The 19,673-nt window shown below is 40.8% G+C and overlaps 1 protein-coding gene across 1 annotated transcript; it reads right to left on the bottom strand.

Annotated features, from left to right (window-relative positions):
• Positions 1-64: 64 nt before the first annotated feature.
• On the bottom strand, positions 65-19,669 carry LOC135554396 (growth factor receptor-bound protein 2-like). Its single transcript, XM_064986689.1, has 9 exons — positions 19,358-19,669; positions 13,354-13,425; positions 11,472-11,596; positions 11,227-11,318; positions 10,976-11,095; positions 4,699-4,888; positions 4,213-4,308; positions 3,865-3,981; positions 65-3,634 (listed from the first exon to the last, which is right to left on the bottom strand). Exons 2-9 carry the CDS (start codon positions 13,409-13,411, stop codon positions 3,458-3,460), a joined length of 975 nt encoding a protein of 324 aa, XP_064842761.1. The 5' UTR covers positions 13,412-13,425; positions 19,358-19,669; the 3' UTR covers positions 65-3,457.
• Positions 19,670-19,673: the final 4 nt, after the last annotated feature.

Here is a 19,673-nt window from a genome sequence, read left to right as displayed (position 1 = left end):
AGGTGTTGGGCGCGTACACAGGTGACGTTCAAGAGGTAGGGGGAGGAGTTCTAAACTGTTATAATCAGGTTCAAATGTCAAGTTTTATTGTCACGTGCACAAGAACAGTGAAATGGCTTTCTTGCAAACTCTTTCCCAACAATGCAGTAATCAATATAAGTAGTAGGCTTACTATAAAACAAGGAAAAATAATCACAAAATAGCAAAGACGGCAACCATACAGTACGGCGCCATCTTTGTGTGTTGTTGGGGTAATTATTGCATGGAGAATGTGATTATTTTGAATTTCAATAAAGGCCAACCAAGAATTGAGTGGTGTCACGTAAACCACATTCATACTGTAGTGTATAGGCTTATAGGTTTAACATAGAACTCAATACAGATAAATTAACCTACATGATGTTGTAATGTCTAGCCAACTAAAATTAAATGACTCAAAAGCAAAAACCAAAACAGTTCAATTCCAAATGTATTTATCAGACCCTGATACTTTTCTTGGATGCTCTGGTTCTGTGACATACATAAAAATAAACATTTGGTCACAGGTCAGCAGTGTTGGGGAAGCTACTCTGAAAATATACAGTACCAGTCAAAAGATTGGACACACTTACTCATTGCAGGGTTTTAATTTATTTGACTATTTTACACATTGTAGAATAGTAGTGAAGACATCAAAACTATGACATAACACAAAGGGAATCATGTAGTAACCATACAAGTGTTAAATTAATACAAATATATTTGAGATTCTTCAAAGTAGCCTTTGATGACAGGTTTGCACACTTTGCATTCTCTCAACCAGCTTCATGAGGTAGTCACCAGGAATGCATTTAACTTAACAGGTGTGCCTTGTAAAAAGTTAATTTGTGGAATTTCTTTCCTTCTCAGTGTGTTTGAGCCAATCATTTGTGTTGTGACAAGGTAGGGGTGGTATAAAGACCAAGTCCATATTATGGCATGAACAGCTCAAATAAGCAAAGAGAAATGACAGTCCATCATTACTATGACATGAAGGTCAGTCAATCTGGAAAATGTCAAGAACGTTTAACGTTTCAGAGTGAAGGAAAAGCAGCCAAGAAGTGCTCAGCATATGTGGGAACTCCTTCAAGACTGTTGGAAAAGCATTCCAGGTGAAGCTGGTTGAGAGAATACCAAGAGTGTGCAAAGCTGTCATCTAGGCAAAGGGTGGCTACTTTGAAGAAACTTTTTTTTGCATACTACATGATTCCATATGTGATATTTCATAGTTTTTATGTCTTCACTAGTATTCTACAATGTAGAAAATAGTAGAAAATAAAGAAAAACCCTTGAATGAGTAGGTGTGTCCAAATTTTTGACTGGTACTGTAGGCTAGTTTACCAAGCCACTAATTACTTCACTCTGGAAGAAGTTAAGCTACACTAATGATTCCCTTAAGGAAAATATAGTTTACTTAACTAAAGTTACTTTGAAACGTAGTTTACTACATCCAAACTTGTTTGTGAAAAATTATCATATGTAAATCTGAAATCTCATAGACTACAAATTGCAAGACTAAATTCAAATCTAGGTAGTGTTTTCAGTAGTTAATTCCTTTTTTTTGCAATGTAACGCTGAAGTAATTGGATTAGGCAAGTCTGATGCTGAAAAAGAATGGAAACGATTGCCTACTTCACACATATTTTACTTTTTTTAAAATAAAAAGTTGTGTGTATTTCCAGTAGTTACTGCAACGTTACATTGCAAAAAAAAAATAATAACTACTGAAAACACTACCTAGATTGAATTTAGTTCAACTACCACTGAGCTACCCCAAAATGTAGTTAAATTACTAGTTGAATTACATGTGGTTCACTATTACCCAACACTGCAGGTCAGAAATGTAGTTCTCAGTGTGAGATCATTAGAGTAATTTTTTGAAAATACTTTCTCAACTACAACAAAAAAATACTTAAATACATGTGATTTTGTCCTAAAAACATTTAAATTAAATACTGAAGTATTCCATGAATTCCTATGCTTTTGAGGAGTGACAATATGGCCGACCGGTGGCTTCAAAGCATCTCATTGGCCAATACATAGCATCAGCAAGCCAGGGTTTATATACATCATTGTTTTAATTTAGACAGATGACAAGCATACCCAAACTGACATTGTAAATTTGGAAGTTCACTAACAGGACATAATTTGCTATGGAGACCTTACAATTAAAAGCAAGCACTACAAACAATACAAAAAGGTAGCAATGCAAAAAGTGTAGTACCATACAGTAAATGTGTGGCAGCATAGCTCCCAGTTTTCAACCTCCAATGGATATGACACTGTAGTTAGGTTGTGGAAGATCCCTTACAAACAGGGGCGGACTTAGTGATTTGGGTGGACAACATTTTGTTATGGGTTTTAGAGTAAAGACATCATTTAACTGTCAAAAGAAATTACCTTTTAATGTGTCATTTTTGTTTAACCTGTAACCTTTAATTAACTAGGTAAGTCAGTTAAGAACAAATTCTTATTTACAATGACGGCCTACCAAAAGGCAAAAGGCCTCCTGTGGGGGCGTGGGGGCGTGGGGGGGGGGTTAAAATGAACACAACAGGTCATGATGTTTTCATTTGATTGTCAAACAATCACTTCTTAAAGTAGCATCCAAACAACATTCCTTCAGTTTACAAGTGACAAACCATCTCACTGGAGATGATCCGATTATCCTCGTGAGCCAAACAACGCCCCTGTCTTTCTATATGGTTCCAATGTATCTGATTCTGTCGGGCCAAAAAGCGAATGACATGCCATGCTCTGTTTGGCCAGATTACATCAGATACATTGTCTACACATACATGTCTTCTGCCTCGATGACAATGTCAGTATTACAAGCAGCACTTGTCTTTTGACTAAAGAAATGCATTAACTTACAAAATATTTCTGTTAAATCTTCTTTCTTTCCTTTTATTTTCACTGGTTGCATTAATTGCAAATTTCTCTATCCCGCTGTGAAAGCAGCTCATTGATACAGCTTAATTACAATGAAAGTCAAATTTGCAATCATATCGCGTGAAACAATACACGGGAACTCTGTAAAGGTGGAATAGTCCATTATTATAAACCAGTTGTGGGGTCTCATGCAGAGACATTATTGGGGAAAAAAAGAAGATTGCTAGTATTTTTGTTATTATGCCCAGCTCAGAAGGCACCTTGATGATGTGAGGCCTGAGGCAATTGCCTCTTCTGCCTAATGGTAAGTCCGCCTCTGCTTATAAATCAATGTCATTTAGGTATGTCAATTGTATCATGCTGAGCACCAGCTTTAAAATTAAAATAAATGTGTGAGCATATGTTATCAGAAATCAACTGTGAACCAATTTCTTTTTAGTCCTACAGTTTGGGCTGCTGAAGTTTCTGTGTGTTGCCCGATTCTTATCATCACAGTCCATATGATTGGAGAAACCCAAAGAGCGACAACTCTCTCTCTAAGCTTTCCTCATAATGGTGTGGTATAGTTGGCAGGGAACAGACCACTTTTACCCCGCAATCTTCCTTTCCACCACGATGGATCAGAGCGATCCAAAATGTCAATGACATCACCTGCACGGAAGCCTAGCTCGTCCCCTTCCTCCGCTGTGAAGTCGTACACTGCTTTCACCTGTATGACTGCCCTCTGGTACACACACACACACACACACACACACACACACACACACACACACACACACACACACACACACACACACACACACACACACACACACACACACACACACACACACACACACACACACACACACACACACACACACACGTTAGATAATAGTTGGCCATAGGAACCAGTAATTTCAGAGGACATCAAGGATGAGCCCCTATTTACTGACTACAGTAGGCTTACTGTACCTGTGAATGAGGCATGGTTTCAGATGTCCTTTGGGGGGCTGGGAGAGAGGTTAGGGGGGTGTTTCTACCAGGGGTGCCTATGGTGTGAGCCCTCTCCTCCATCCCAGGTCTCTTACTCTGGGGGAAGAGAGGAGAGAGGTTGAACTCAGGTCAGACTCTAACCTTTAAACCAACCTACAGCATGTCTCAGAATCACAGTAAAACATTACAAACCCAATGAAATCAAATAAAAGCAATGACATGGTTTTACATGACCATGGTACATAGCAGCTTCTGAAAAACCGACATGATTCGAAAGACTGCATTGTAGGTAATGAAGGTTTGTACTTTGGGGTGAGTGGTGTTTACCTGCTGACTGTGAGGAAGGTCTGAGGCCCTGCGGTGTGACGTGGCTGCAGTAGGGGCCCCATAGCTCCTCTCCTCAGGTAGACTCCCCCTCTTCAACTGACAACAGAAGGATGTGGACAGGAAAGGGTTAATAAAGGCCCAGTGCAGTCAAAATGTAGTTTTTATATCCTATTGTACAACAGCTGATGAAACTAACAAAAACATTTGATCAGTGTGATTTCCTGATAGTTGCTGGTTGAAAGAACAATCTACACAGAACCTTCTGTGTAGAGGTTTGCTTTTCCATGGTGACATCACCATGCAGTACATTGGTTAATAGACCAATACCATTGGTTAATTGACCATTCTGGTGCAATAGCTCACTGAGTTCAGTTCCTGTATGTGTGCTTGAGAGTACAGAAGATACAGAAGAGTGGGAAGTCAAGAAAGGGAAGGAAGGCTTCACTAAAGAGTTGATTGAACTGAGTTAATATGTGGCTGAAATACCGGTTGGGGTGCGGATGGGCTCTGGTCATCCCGGCTACCGTCGCTAAGGTAGATGCCCCGTTGCTTGGAGATGGAGGTGTTCTTGTAGAAGTCCACCAGCTTGTTGAGGGAAGTGAACTTCTCTGACCACAGGAAGTAGTGGCCTTTGCTGTCCTTCATCACTTTGAAATGCTGCACGTCAAACTCATGTCTGAGGGGAAAGGTTTTATATATCAGTGAGGCATGTCACAACACAACATCTGGCCTCTTAGTCACATACAGTACAATGCAGGTTCAGGGTCAATTCCAATTCAATTCCAGTCAATACAGGATGTACACTGACATTCCAATTCCAATTATTTTCAATGCTTTTCAATGAGGAAGAATTTGAATTTGGTTTAGTGTCTGAATTCATTGGAATTGAAATGGAATTGACCCCAACTATGGTTGACACTGCCTGGGACTATTTGTATATGATATTTGTGTCGATTTGTGATACGCATGCCCCTGTGAAGACATTTAGAATCAGTGGAAGGGACAATCCTTGGTTTTCAGATAACTTGGCAGAATTAATTAGAAAGAGAAATATCTCTTGGGCTCAAGCTAGACATACAAATGCTCCTGTTGACTGGGCCTCCTTCAGAGCGCTAAGAAACAAATACACAGGATTGATCAGGAAGTCCAAATCAGATTACTATTAAAATGCAGTCACAGAGAACCTAAACAACCCTACCAAGTTCCGGAAGCTAATCAAATCAGTGTCGTGTTGTAATGTATCCTCTGGCCTTCCTGACCATTTAATGATGGATTCTAATGAAGTGAAGGATAAAGCCCATATTGTAGGGGTTTTAACAAGCACTTCATATCTGCTGGTTCAGTTGTTGATAATGGTGGGCCCCAGGCCTCTAATGTAAGCTCTGTTACAGTCAACTATGATATAGGCCCTCATGACGTGATCTTCCTGTCTGGGTTGGCGCCCCCCCTTGGGTTGTGCCGTGGCGGAGATCTTTGTGGGCTATACTCGGCCTTGTCTCAGGATGGTAAGTTGGTGGTTGAAGATATCCCTCTAGTGGTGTGGGGGCTGTGCTTTGGCAAAGTGGGTGGGGTTATATCCTGCCTGTTTGGCCCTGTCCGGGGGTATCATCGGATGGGGCCAGAGTGTCTCCTGACCCCTCCTGTCTCAGCCTCCAGTATTTATGCTGCAGTAGTTTATGTGTTGGGGGAGCTAGGGTCAGTCTGTTATATCTGGAGTACTACTCCTGTCTTATCCGGTGTCCTGTGTGAATTTAAGTATGCTCTCTCTCTTTCTCTCTTTCTCTCTCTCGGAGGACCTGAGCCCTAGGACCATGCCTCAGGACTACCTGGCATGATGACTCCTTGCTGTCCCCAGTCCATCTGGCCGTGCTGCTGCTCCAGTTTCAACTGTTCTGCCTGCTGCTATGGAACCTGTTCACAGGACGTGTTACCTGTCCCAGACCTGCTGTTTTTAACTCTCTAGAGACAGCAGGAGAGGTAGAGATACTCTTAATGATCGGCTATGAAAAGCCAACTGACATTTACTCCTAAGGTGCTGATTTGCTGCAACCTCGACAACTACTGTGATTATTATTATTTGACCATGAGGTCATTTATGAACATTTGAACATCTTGGCCATGTTCTGTTATAATCTCCACCCGGCACAGCCAGAAGAGGACTGGCCACCCTTCATAGCCTGGTTCCTCTCTAGGTTTATTCCTAGGTTTTGGCCTTTCTAGGGACTTTTTCCTAGCCACCGTGCTTCTACACCTGCATTGCTTGCTGTTTGGGGTTTTAGGCTGGGTTTCTGTACAGCACTTTGAGATATCAGCTGATGTACGAAGGGCTATATAAATACATTTGATTTGATGTGAACCATTTGATCTTTGAGCCTGTTTCTTATACTGAGGTCTATAAAGCACTAAAGGCTATAGACCAGTGGTGGACCGTCAGGGCCAGCAAGGCCTTCTCTGCTGGCCTAAACATCATCAGAATATTATTATTTTTTTAAATATATTTTCCCACAAATATGTATTACATTATTCCCCAGAGTAAGAGTTATACTCTTCATTTCATAGCTTTCCTCTTGGTTGCACTGCTTCCAGCCCCAGGTTGAGATTTGGAGGGCTGGTCTTTATGTTAGATCTTTTATCCAATCATATTCAGCCATCATGTGTTGTCAGGGGGTCTAAAATCTGCCCTCAGGCCTTCAGAATCAACCGTGCGGGCGCTTGTAGCTTAAAGTGAATGGAAATGAAAATTGAGTGTCAACCAATCAGCTTTAGAGTTGGCTATTGTACGCCTGCTGGCTGGCTCCAATGTTACACAGGAGCCAGCTAGCAGGCGTAGTGCGTGCACATCTTTTGATTGGATTACCAATATTGAGAGGCAGGTCCTATGGGCAGGTCTATGCAGAACCTCAGAACTAGGAAACTGAATTTGATAAACAAATTAATTTGCGTACTACTAAGCTGGCGGAAGGAGGAGAAGATATCGATTTGGTCGAGGATATAATTATAATGCCATTCTCAAGACAAACTTTTCAAGAACAGTTAGACATTGTAAGGAGAGGTCACCCGACGCCGACGCTACAAAGCCTGTCACAGGCGGGAAAGGGGTTCGCTCGCCACTTTCAAAGGTCCAACTACGAGCGCTATCAATGGCTTACAGGCTCCGAGAAGCACTGCAAACTGTACTGCTGGGAATGCCTATTATTACAATTGAGCGAGAGAGGCGCAGGTTCAGTCAAATCTACGATGACACAGCGCGCAGCTCAAGTTCACCCAGCGCACGCAGAGGCCCAGCACAAGGAGACCCTCGCACATACTACCAACAACTCCACAGCAATATTCTGGACAACATTCTTTGCCAGATACAAAACAGATTTCAAGAACACGAAAAAGGTGTGTTTCTCTCCCTCCTGGACCCCCAGATTCCCGCAAACAGCCTTCTCCAGTTTAACAGAGAGTCACGGAACACTGTTCCACCTATCCAAGCTAAAACAGAACTGACTGTAATGTATGCTATGACTCATTTTGAAGGGAAAAGTCTCTCTGATCTCCTTGATTTCCTTAAGCAGAAAAATCTGAATGAGGACATGGGGCAACTTAACACATTGGCATGTGTGACACTGTCTATCCCTGTGTCCACGGCTTCTGTCGAGCGGTCATTCTCGGCCTTAAAGCGAATCAAAACGTATTCCAGAAATGCTACTGAACAGACTCGGCTTTCAGCATTAGCCTCCATGTCGATAGAAAAGGACTTATTGGTGGAACTAAAACGAACAGATAGACTGTACAACAGAGTCATTGAAGTCTTCTTGAGGAAGGAAAGGAGGATGGATTTTGTGTTCAAATAATCAGTCTTTGGTGAGAAGGCATACAATGCATTTTATTTTTTATTAAATGTGTATGTATGTTTCGCATTTTATTTCGTTAATATTAAATAGCCTATATATTAACAAAATAAAATGGCAAATAGCCTATGTTGCAAATGATTTGTTTTCTTTCTTTTATTTTCAGTGAATAGTTGTGTTACGCCCTGGTCATGTGACATGGGACATGGGTTATTGTGGTGTGTTTTTGTCTTGGGGTTTTGTGGGATGTCTAGCGTTAGTCTATGGCTGCCTGAGGCGGTTCTTAATCAGAGTCAGGTGATTATCGTTGTCTCTGATTGGGAACCATATTTAGGCAGCCATATTCTTTGTGTGTTTCGTGGGTGATTGTCCTTAGTGTCCTTGTTCCTGTCTCTATGTTAGTTTACACTAGTATAGGCTGTTTCGGTTTTCGTTACGTTCTTTTTGTTTTTGTAGTATTTGTATTGATTCGTGTTTTAATTTTTTTCATAAAACATGGATCGCAATCTACATGCTGCATTTTGGTCCGACTCTCCTTCACCGCATGAAAACCGTTACATTATGTGTCTTTATCATCACGGTTAAACTGCTTTGGGTGCGACAATGCGCTGTTTAGTGAACATTTTTATTTTTTTGTATTTAAATTTCAAATTTTGTGGACCAGAAATGGATAGAATAAGAATATTAATATAACTCTGTTGCACTCGACTATGTTCTTGCCTATTAGTTGAACTGTACTGTATTGTACTCTTCCCCTGCAATTCTCTGAATAAAAATGTCAATTTCAAGGTGACGCAACACCTGGTTATACTGCGTTTCTGTCTAAATGTATAGTGTCGAGAGCCATGGCATCATAATGATGGTAATAAGAGGTGGATTAATTCGGGTGGGACTGTGTAGGACCTCACTGAAGGCCCAGGCCCACGGCACGCCACTGCTATAGACACTAAAAAGTCTGCAGGTCCAGACAACTTGGACCCCTACCTCTTAAAGATAGCAGCTGATATTATTACTGAACCTGTGGCACACATTTTCAACTTGAGTCTCTTGACCAATTCCATACCTGGCATTTGGAAATCAGCTTATGTCCTCCCGCTGCTAAAGGGTGGAGATCCCTCAGATGCTAAAAACTATAGTCCTATCTCTAAACTCCCTATCCTGGCCAAAGTCTAAGAAACCCTAGTGAACTCACAGTTAAAAAAACTTCTTAATTGAAAAAAACGCACTGAGCAGGGTTCAGTCTGGCTTTAGATTGGGGCACAGCACCACAACTGCAGCTATAGCAGTGGCAAACAACATCATTAATGGACTTGATAAAAAGCAACGTTGTGCTGCTCTGTTTGTGTATTTATCAAAGGCCTTTGATTCAGTTGACCATGAATTGTTGCTAGCTAGACTCAGAAACATTGGTCCTAGTGAAGGGGCAGCAAATTGGTTTAGGAACTATCTTTCTGACAGAACACAATATGTTCTGACAATCACAAGTCTAGCTTTCTTGAGATTAATAGAGGTGTGCCCCAGGGTTCCATTTTAGCTCCTGTGTTGTTCTCAATTTGTATTAATGATTTGGGAAATGGGATGCAACCAGCAAATTTACATCTATATGCAGATAATACAGTCATATATTCATGTGCTCCTTCTCTGGTTCAGGCTGTTGAAGAGCTCCAGACTGCTTTTCAGTCCCTGCAGGCCTCCCGTTATGGTCTCAAACTGGTCTTGAATGTACAAAAAAATAAATTCATCACCTTTACCAGAGCTAGAACTCTGCCAGAGAACGTTAGCATTGTCACATCTGGTGGCTTATCCATTGAAAAAATGTCATCCTACAAACACCTAGGTATTTGGTTGGATGACAAGTTATCCTTTAAAGTTCATGTGGATAATCTTGTGACAATGCTTAAATTGAAATTGAGTTTTTATTTTCGTAATAAGGCTTGCTTCCCGATTATGACTAGAAAGAAGCTTGTTCAGGCCACTTTTCTCTCTGTCATTGATTATGGTGACTTGTTGTATATGCATGTAACCTCCTCCGTCTTACAGAGACTGGACACTGTGTATCATGCATCCTTGCGCTTTATTACAAATGCCAAGTCACTCACCCACCATTGCATCTTGTACCAAATGGTGGGTTGGACCTCACTTTATATGCGCAGAAAGATACATTTGTATGTGTTCATCTACAAATCCCTTTTGGGTAAACTCCCTCTTTACCTCTGTAGTCTGGTCTCCTTCACCACCAGCAGTTAACATACCCGGTCTGCTAGGTGTTGCTACTTAAAGTCCCCAGGATATTCACAGTATTAGGCAAGACTACCTTCTCTTTTTGTGTACCAGACGCATGGAATAGTCTACAATCCATGTTTCACCTAGATATGTTAGTGCCACTGAATTAATTTAAAATATTGATGGTAGACTTGTTTAGGCTGGATCATGTTGCTGTATGTTTTAATTCTGTAATGTATTGAATGTTGCTGCCTTCTTGGCCAGGTCTCCCTTGAAAAAGAAACTCTGGGTCTCAATGGGCTTATCCTGGTTAAATAAAGGTTAAATAAAAATAAATAAACAATGATAGGATGTGATGAGTTATGATTCAAACAATTTAATTGTGTCCTGTCCTATTCCATAAATCCAAAGTCAACTGTTTCTCTGGTGCAGTACTTTCATTGTCCCCTGCTGGCTTATGTTAGATATTGCAAGGAAAAGCTGTACCAGTAATATCAAGAATAGCCTACAGAAACTGAACTCTTCCCCTGGCTCATAGACATTTCATGAGAAATGGAGGGAGATTTTGAAAATGTTCACAGATAAGTTTTGCAGGTGAACATGTTACCACATTTTACAGAGTACATGCGGTGCAAACTCTAACCCCCTTGTAATCAGTGAGCTAGCTCCCTGAAATATCCTGGCCAGAGCCAACACCAACCCACCTGACAGAGATGGAGAATTCTCCAGGGGAGCTCTGACTGCCACGGATCAGGAATCCTCCCACCTCCCTAGACATCAGGAGCTCCTCAGCAGAGCTGCGGCTCGCCGTCTCCTTGAACCAGCTGGACAGAGAGAGATACAGTATACAGATGTGGCTATACTTTTCTTACTGTAAGCATACAAACTCATGTTGTATGTGTGTGTTCAAAAACATTTTATGGATGAGAATGACTAAACCTTAACTTTATTTCACCTTGGGGTTTGTCTCTCAATGTAGTTTTGGGGCACAAAGCCTTCCTGTCCATGCAGCTCTGCCTTAAACCACTCATCTTGACTACCTAGAATCTGATTAGGGAACAGAGATATACAAAAACAACAGAGCTCACTGTTTAGATTTAATATTACAGCAGAATACAACAGTAGAACTTTGTGTGTAGAATTTAGGAATTAGATTAGTGGAATGTGTCTTTAAATTTTTATCTCTCAGGTCATACTCACTTTCAGGATGTCTCCCTGTCGGAAGCTCAGCTCATCCTCAGCCGTAGCATTAAAGTCGTACTTTCCTCTGGCTTCCATGGCGAGCGGTGGAAGGGTCAAAGAGTTGGAATAGGGAGGCAAAAGGACTGTGGAATGAGATGAGTCAGGGAGAGTTGTGGGTTGGTAGTTTCAAAGTAAACAAACTATACAGTGCATGTTATTTCCTGTGTTTTAGATATATTTCAACACTGAAGTTGGAATAATACTGTGAAAATGATCATAATGCAATTTTAGTGTTTAAGAGCTGTTTAAAAAGACCGCTTGAAATATCATCCTGTTTTGGTGGGATGGAGTTTTGGCAGTAAATGAGTTAATAGACCAATATGAAAGAGAGTTCCAAACTCTGTGCAGGACTGATTTCTTCATTCCGGCAGCACCCGCAGCTTTTGATACCGCACCCGCCCCCTCCCACTGGCTCTCTGTCCGACTCCCACCCGCTACTGCAAGAACGTGTCCCGAACCCAAACGCAGTCCCGCAATGTTAATTCAGGAGTATGTGATGCAGCTCACTTGCCAGCCATGGTCCTAGCGATTGTGTGCCCTATATAGGCAATATCAAAATTAGCAAAAAATAACCTAAGTCAAATTACCAGAGATTCTCACGTGGCCCATTATATTAGGCTATCGGTGTTACTGGGCTATATCAGCCAATAGGCTAGACATAGTTTGAAGTTGAAGAGAGTAGTTGGAGTAGTTGGAGAGAGAGCAGACACATTCACTTTCTCTTGAGAAATGTTTTATAGCATACCTTTTAGGAGTGGGACCATTTTCAGACAGAGATAAAAATAAAAGGTGATCAATATGTATTTCTAGGCGATGTAAACTACAGCCTAATCATATTTAGGAAGTTGATTTCGTTGGAAAGATAACTTCCCCCTGCTTCTCCGCCCATCCCATGCATAGTCTATAGCTTACTGTTTTAATTGAGACTACACACACACCTGATCATAGCCACAGGAAGTATGGGTGCTGAGAGTGCTGCAGCACCCCCTAAAAATAATAACATGCAAAAAACAATGTTTTACTAGTCCTGTATGAAAGACCAATGCAGCTGTCTGTAGCATTTTCAAAGAAATATTCTCATCCCCAAAATTGTCTGTCTGATCTCCAGCTTCCACCTGCAGCATGAACAATTATAACCGCACCTCAATGATCTCTGTCAGACCCGCAGCCCTCTACCTCTTTGCCAATAACAGCTATAGTTCAGTTCTCCTCCCCAGTCAGTCGACACAGAGTCCTAGCTTACTTCTAGCTAAGAAGCTTTTCTTATTTTTTTTCTACCATTTTAATTGAAAAAAATCCCGGTAAGGTACTTCATTGATAATCAGAAATTATTTGATATTGAGATGAAAATGGCTGCATTAGACCTACAAATAACTGCACTGTTTAAACAGCTTACGGTATACTTGTATTTTAGGTCGACATTGCCAGTAATTTAACTCCGGTGTGGTAATTCTGCTGAGGTGGTGCAGTGGTGGTTTGCAAAATACAATTGTTACCAGCCTAGACTAGACTATGCTATACATTCTGTGAATATTGCACCTGAGGCTGTAACAGCCATTGCATGGGGGAAATACATTCAGTGGGATAAAACACAACAACAAAAATTGTAATGGAGGAGATGACATAAGAGACGTTGTGCAATAAGAACACAGATTTAGTTTCAAAACCCTTTGGTTCAGTTGTATCCTTCCAAACACAAGGCTAAGTATAACTTTTTCTATTCCTAGCTATGAAGTTTAGATATGGAAAATGAGAAATAAAGAAATGGGGAAACTGGAAAATCATTTAAAAATGGAAGCAAAACAGAGAAAAGTTGTCTGAGCCAGACACTTCCCCTTACCTTCTGTCACGAAGCTGAGAGAACAATTCTTGTTTGGGTAGTTCGTAGCATTCACCATGTGTCAATGTTTACCTACGGGAACATAAACAGACATGAGCATGGAGGAACAGGCAGAAGAGCGAGTCAGAGGAGGACAAACAACATCAGGAGCTGTCCATTTCCCCTTTCAATTAAGTACAAAAAAAACAGCGTAATTTTTAGAGATTGAAATCTCATGATGGTAATTATCTTTGATGTTCAATTTGCTGCTCTCCCACGCATGTGTGGTTGAAGGGGGGTCTGCAGTGCATGATCCAAAATCACATACATTATCCATCCCCAGAACCATAGATACACATGATTACATACAATTTCATAAATCTATCCCAGCCCGACCTCTCTACCTATTCAGCCATCAGACACCAGAGGGAGCCAATACCAGCGCTGTAGTATCAGCTTCTATTGCTCACCACGGCTCCAATCCTGTACCCTGATTAAAACTCCTACTCTGCAGTAAAAGACCCCTTCTGTTCCCCCTCTCTGTCTTATTCAGAGCGGATATGAGTGAGGGTAGATAGATGATAATGAGAATCATTCACAGAGCTCTACTATGCCGGATGGAAGGCCGCATAAACAACATGAGGACAACTAAAGATTAAATTCAATTACATTAAGAAAATCGTTTCAAACTCTGTGTGTTTGTCAGACCCAGATGTATCTCTTTCTCTCCCCTTTTCTTTACCAGACAGGAACTAGTCATTAAACCAGAGGAGGAAACTCTCCTCTGTCTCTCTCACTAAACACAACATATTCACTTATTGACAGTAATAGCTCACATATCAGTTTAATATAATTGTTTTATTGAAATGTAACCTTTATTTAACTAGCCAAGTCAGTTAAGAACAAATTATTATTTACAATGATGGCCTACTCCGGCCAAATCCGGACGACGCTGGGCCAATTGCGCGCCGCCCCATGGGACTCCCAATCACTGACAGATGTGATACAGCCTGGATTCGAACCAGGTACTATAGGGACACCTCTTGCACTGAGATGCAGTGCCTCACACTGCTGTACCACTCAGTAGCCCACATATGATAACAATAGTCTTTTTTCTTGGAGGTGTGGATGAGCAAGGAGAAGGTCAAGGGATATCACCACACATTCCATTGACATAAATTCAACAAATTGTTTAATCTAAATGATTCCCACTTCAGTTGAACCATGTGTGTACACAGAAGTGCACTCAATCTGTGGTATCTAACTCCTTCGCTCCATAAAACCACACATGTTTTACTGTGTTTACGGTACATGCAGCCAAACAGGCACTTCAGTTTTAAATCACTTGCCTCACCGAATGGCTAATGTTTTACTAATGAATGGAACTAATGAAGTGAACCTCCTGATTCCATTGCAGATTAGCCCTCATAAACATTGTCAATATAACTCTTACTTTTGATTTTAGATAAAACATATCCCAGCAGCTTGCTGAAAAAGCATGTACATAAACTGCATACATCCAACAAATCTCAAAATACTGTCAACTGCACTGATGAGAGACATATAGTAAGGTAAGACACGACACTGACGAGAGAGATATAGTAAGGTAAGACACGACACAGACGAAAGAGATATAGAAAGGTAAGACACGACACCGACGAGAGAGATATAGAAAGGTAAGACACGACACCGACGAGAGAGATATAGTAAGGTAAGACACGACACAGACGAGAGAGATATAGAAAGGTAAGACACGACACCGACGAGAGAGATATAGTAAGGTAAGACACGACACTGACGAGAGAGATATAGTAAGGTAAGACACGACACAGACGAGAGAGATATAGTAAGGTAAGACACTACACTGACGAGAGAGATACACTACACTGACGAGAGAAATATAGTAAGGTAAGACACTACACCGACGAGAGATATAGTAAGGTAAGACACGACACCGACGAGAGAGATATAGTAAGGTAAGACACTATGCTGACCACCACTAAACCCCTTACCCCAATGAGCATAAACTACTGATAAAATCTGTAAAAAACACTGGTCAAATACAACCCACAAACTACTTAATCATTCTGCTGTCAGGACAATTCTGCTATTAGACAGCCGTGAACACACACACACACACACACACACACACACACACACACACACACACACACACACACACACACACACACACACACACACACACACACACACACACACACACACACACACACACACACACACACACACACACACAGAACCTCGTTGTTGTCACTCTAAACTCAACTCTGGACCTCAAAGCCAGTTCCACTGCGTTTGTTCATTGTTCACCTCTAATTATGGACTGATTTAGACCTGGGACACCAGGTGTGTGCAATTAATTATCAGGTAGAACAGAAAACCAGCAGGCTACGGACCTCACAGGGTAAGAGTTGAGTGCGCTCGAGCAGGTATTTGTACGCACAATGCCGTCGGGGGTACACCAAATAAAAATGTGATTCACACTTTTTTTTAAATAATACAATTTGTTTTTCATCACATTTTTAAACAGTACATTTATATTTTCCAACGGGGCTATATATTTGGGTGAGGTTTTTTAAATTGCCTGAGTAGCCTCGTTTCACTGCCAAAAATCAAATGAAACCATCTAGTGTTTAGCGAAATAACAACACAATGTCAAATACGGGTAGCCTAGTCAAATAATTAACATCCAATCACATTAACTGTTACTCTCTCGCAGGAATTCCACTAATGGTCCATATGTAGCCAAATGTAGCTGCTGCTCATGTTGGTATCTGTACTGATGGCTCAAAAGCCATGACAGGGAGACATAGAGGAGTAGTAACGCGCATGCAAGCAGTTGCTCCCGATGCCACGTGGGTAACACTGCAGCATCCACCAAGAGGCTCTTGCTACCAAGGGAATGCCTGACAGCTTGAAAGACATTTTGGACACTACAGTGAAAATGGTTAACTTTGTTAAAGCAAGGCCCCTGAACTCATGTATTTTCTGCAATATGCAATGACTTGGGCAGAGACCACGTAACGCTTTTATAACGTAACGCTTTTATAACATACAGAAGTGCGCTGGTAATCAAGGGGCAAAGTATTGACACATTTTTTAAATTGAGAGACGAGCTTAAAGTTTTCTTTACTGACCATAATTTTCACTTGTCTGACAGCTTGCATGATGACGAGTTTCTCACGACTGGCCTATCTGGGTGATGTTTTTTCTCACCTGAATGATCTGAATCTAGGATTACAGGAACACTCTGCAACTATATTCAATGCGCGGGACAAAATTGAGCCTATGATTTAGAAGTTGGAGCTCTTCTCTGTCTGCATTAACAAGGACAACACAGGTCTTTCTATCATTGTATGATTGTTTTGTGTGCAAATGAACTCAAGTTTACGGACAATGTCAAATGTGATATAGCGAAGCACCTGAGTGAATTGGGTGCGCAATTATGCAGGTACTGGATGAGACAAACAACTGGATTCTTTATCCCTTTTATGCCCTGCCTCCAGTCCACTTACCGATTCTATTCAAGAGAGCCTCATCGAAATTGCAACAAGCGGTTCTGTGAAAATGTTATTTAATCAGAAGCCACTGCCAGATTTCTGGATTGGGCTGCTCTCAGAGTATCCTGCCTTGGCAAATCACGCTGTTAAGACACTGATGCCTTTTGCAAACACGTACCTATGTGAGAGTGGACTCTCAGCCCTCAATAGCATGAAAACAGGCACAGACTGTGTGTGTAAAATTATTTAAGACTGAGACTCTCTCCAATACAACCCACCATTACAGTTATGTGCATCCTTTCAAGCACACCCTTCTCATTAACCTGTGGTGAGTTATTCCCAATTTTCAATTAACAAATAAGGTTTTATATGTAAGATGGTTAAACAAAGAGCAAAATTATTGATAATTATTATATTATTATTTGTGCCCTGGTCCTGTAAGAGCTCTTTGTCACTTCCCACAAGCCGGGTTGTGACAAAAACTCACACTCATTCTTATGTTTAATAAATGTATCGTATAGTGTGTGTGTGGCAGGCTTACAATTATGGCAAAAAACAACATTGTAGAGTGCACTGACCCTGGTGCTAGAGGGGTACGCAGCTGGAGGTTGAATGTTTGAAGGGGTACGGGACTATAAAACGTTTGGGAACCACTGCTCTAGAGGATGGAAGTCTCAAACATGTAAAACAGTAACAAAACAGTAGCCGAGTCCCCTGGGAAGAGACAGTGCAGAGCAGAGGGGATCTACTCTAGTAACATGTCACCAGTGAGGTGGGCCAGGGGCATGTTGGCAATGTGCCAACGTCCCTAGAGCTCCCCTGGTACGGTGACCTGGGTGAAGGGGATATTTGCAGTGGTTTCAACTCTCACTGCCCACATTCATTTTAGCTGGATTTTTTCAGCTCCCAACTGTTTTTTCTTAGCACCTTTGTGCCTCTTCAACAGCCCAGTCGGTTGTTATATCGTCTTGTAGGGCCAAACATTCTACCATTATTCAAAGAAATAGGATTATGATGTCTTAAACAGATATCTTTATTAAATATTGGACATTGTCGAAGTGGTAAGATCTATTACGGAGTAGCGTGCATCATTTTCTTTGTTGGAAATGTTAGAAACGGTAAGTTTTATAATTAAGGATTTACATTATGCAAAGCCTAACTCTGTGAAGGCACGAAACATTTCTCTACACTTCACAAATCAGAGATTAGTGAGGAATGTGCAGAATGTGTTTTTGAGAGTAACTATGACATCCAACTACCCAGCACTGAGGAGAACAGCACTAGACAATACTATATATAGATATATAAATATCCAAATTCAACAAGTTCTATATATTTTAGTAAACAACAATTTACCACCATTCTAAAGCATTGAAAGAGCCAGTGATACTGTACTGTTTGTAATCTATTTGACACACCATAGTAGCTCACGCTATGTCAATTAGACTGACATGGCTAGCCTACTATGATTAAACCGAGGACCTTGTTTTAGCAAAAAAAAACAACCCCGAAAAAACATTAACTTATAAAGCTTGCTCAATAGTGCACCTGTCCGCTTCAGTGGCTTTCTATTTTAACTGAGTTTCATATCAAAAGAAAACACATTATGAACATACTTCCTCATCACATAAATACAACTATTGTTGAACTTATCTCCTACTACTCATAAATTACCACATCCTAGAGGAGAAGCTATTTGACCTTGTAGAGCACTGAGCACACAAAGCAATGAGGAAAAAACGTTCAAGCAAAAAGCTATTTCAAAATACCTTCCACATCACCATGGAATGGGCAGGGGGACTATATGTAAAGGTTGTTTTCAAATAATTTAGCAATAAGGAAAATGTTTCAACTGTTAGGTTAAAGATAATATCTTTGTTGTTCTACATTTATAATAGCATTGCATAATGTGGTAACAAGTTGTCTTATAGCCTACTTATGTGCTCCAGAACTATATTGCATATCCTTTTCACCAATGTCTGTGGACAACTGTTGGTTACTGGGGACAGTTATTGCTTGTATCAAACAGGTAGTTAAAGTACTCTATGTGGCACTTCTTTCAATTGTCCGGTTAGTTGCCATAGATTTAGATCTAAATTCTAGATTTCCAACAAATTATAGGGATACCACTCTTGAGAGAGAGACAGTTCTCTAACCACTAAAGATTCACAATTCAGATGAGAGGAAGCTGACTAATTATTATAATTAATTACATTACAGAAAAAGTGGAGTGAGTATGACTGTAACAGCTGTTCATACGATTAGAGAGAGAGACTTTGATGACTATAAACCAGTCGCTGAAGCTGAATGGATTGCTCTGCATGCAGTGTCTTCAAGCCAGCATGACACTATAAGAAGTGTGGTCATTTTGGTGACATGATTTGGCTAGCCATATAACAGTGGGTATATTACATTTACATTTACATTGATGGTTGCATCACGTATGTAAGAATAATCAAGCATTCTTCAAATGGGTCAACTGTATATTGCAATATGATATTTACCTTTATCTCACGTAAAGAGCCACGCGTTGACAGTCACAAGAGGTCGGGAAATTTACGCAGCCAGTCAGGGCTTTGCCAACTAGATCATAATTTCAGTCAACATTTCGCAAGTTCGCATCAAAAGGAAAACGTCATATTCGTAAAAACAAATCCGTTAAAGACTGTTTACTTCCGCGTCCTTTCATTGAAGTATAACAACGCTGAGACTTTCGAGTTCCCTCCCCAACACGCACAATAGCTGAATGTCCGAACGCGGGGTTGAACCAGTTACTTGCACTTGGTTAGAGACCGCCTCTTTTCAAAAGGAACTTTTGGA

The sequence above is a fragment of the Oncorhynchus masou genome, chromosome 14 (genome assembly GCF_036934945.1).
Source record: "Oncorhynchus masou masou isolate Uvic2021 chromosome 14, UVic_Omas_1.1, whole genome shotgun sequence".
Classification (NCBI taxonomy): Eukaryota; Metazoa; Chordata; class Actinopteri; order Salmoniformes; family Salmonidae; genus Oncorhynchus; species Oncorhynchus masou.
This window is presented reverse-complemented; position numbering and strand designations above follow the sequence as displayed.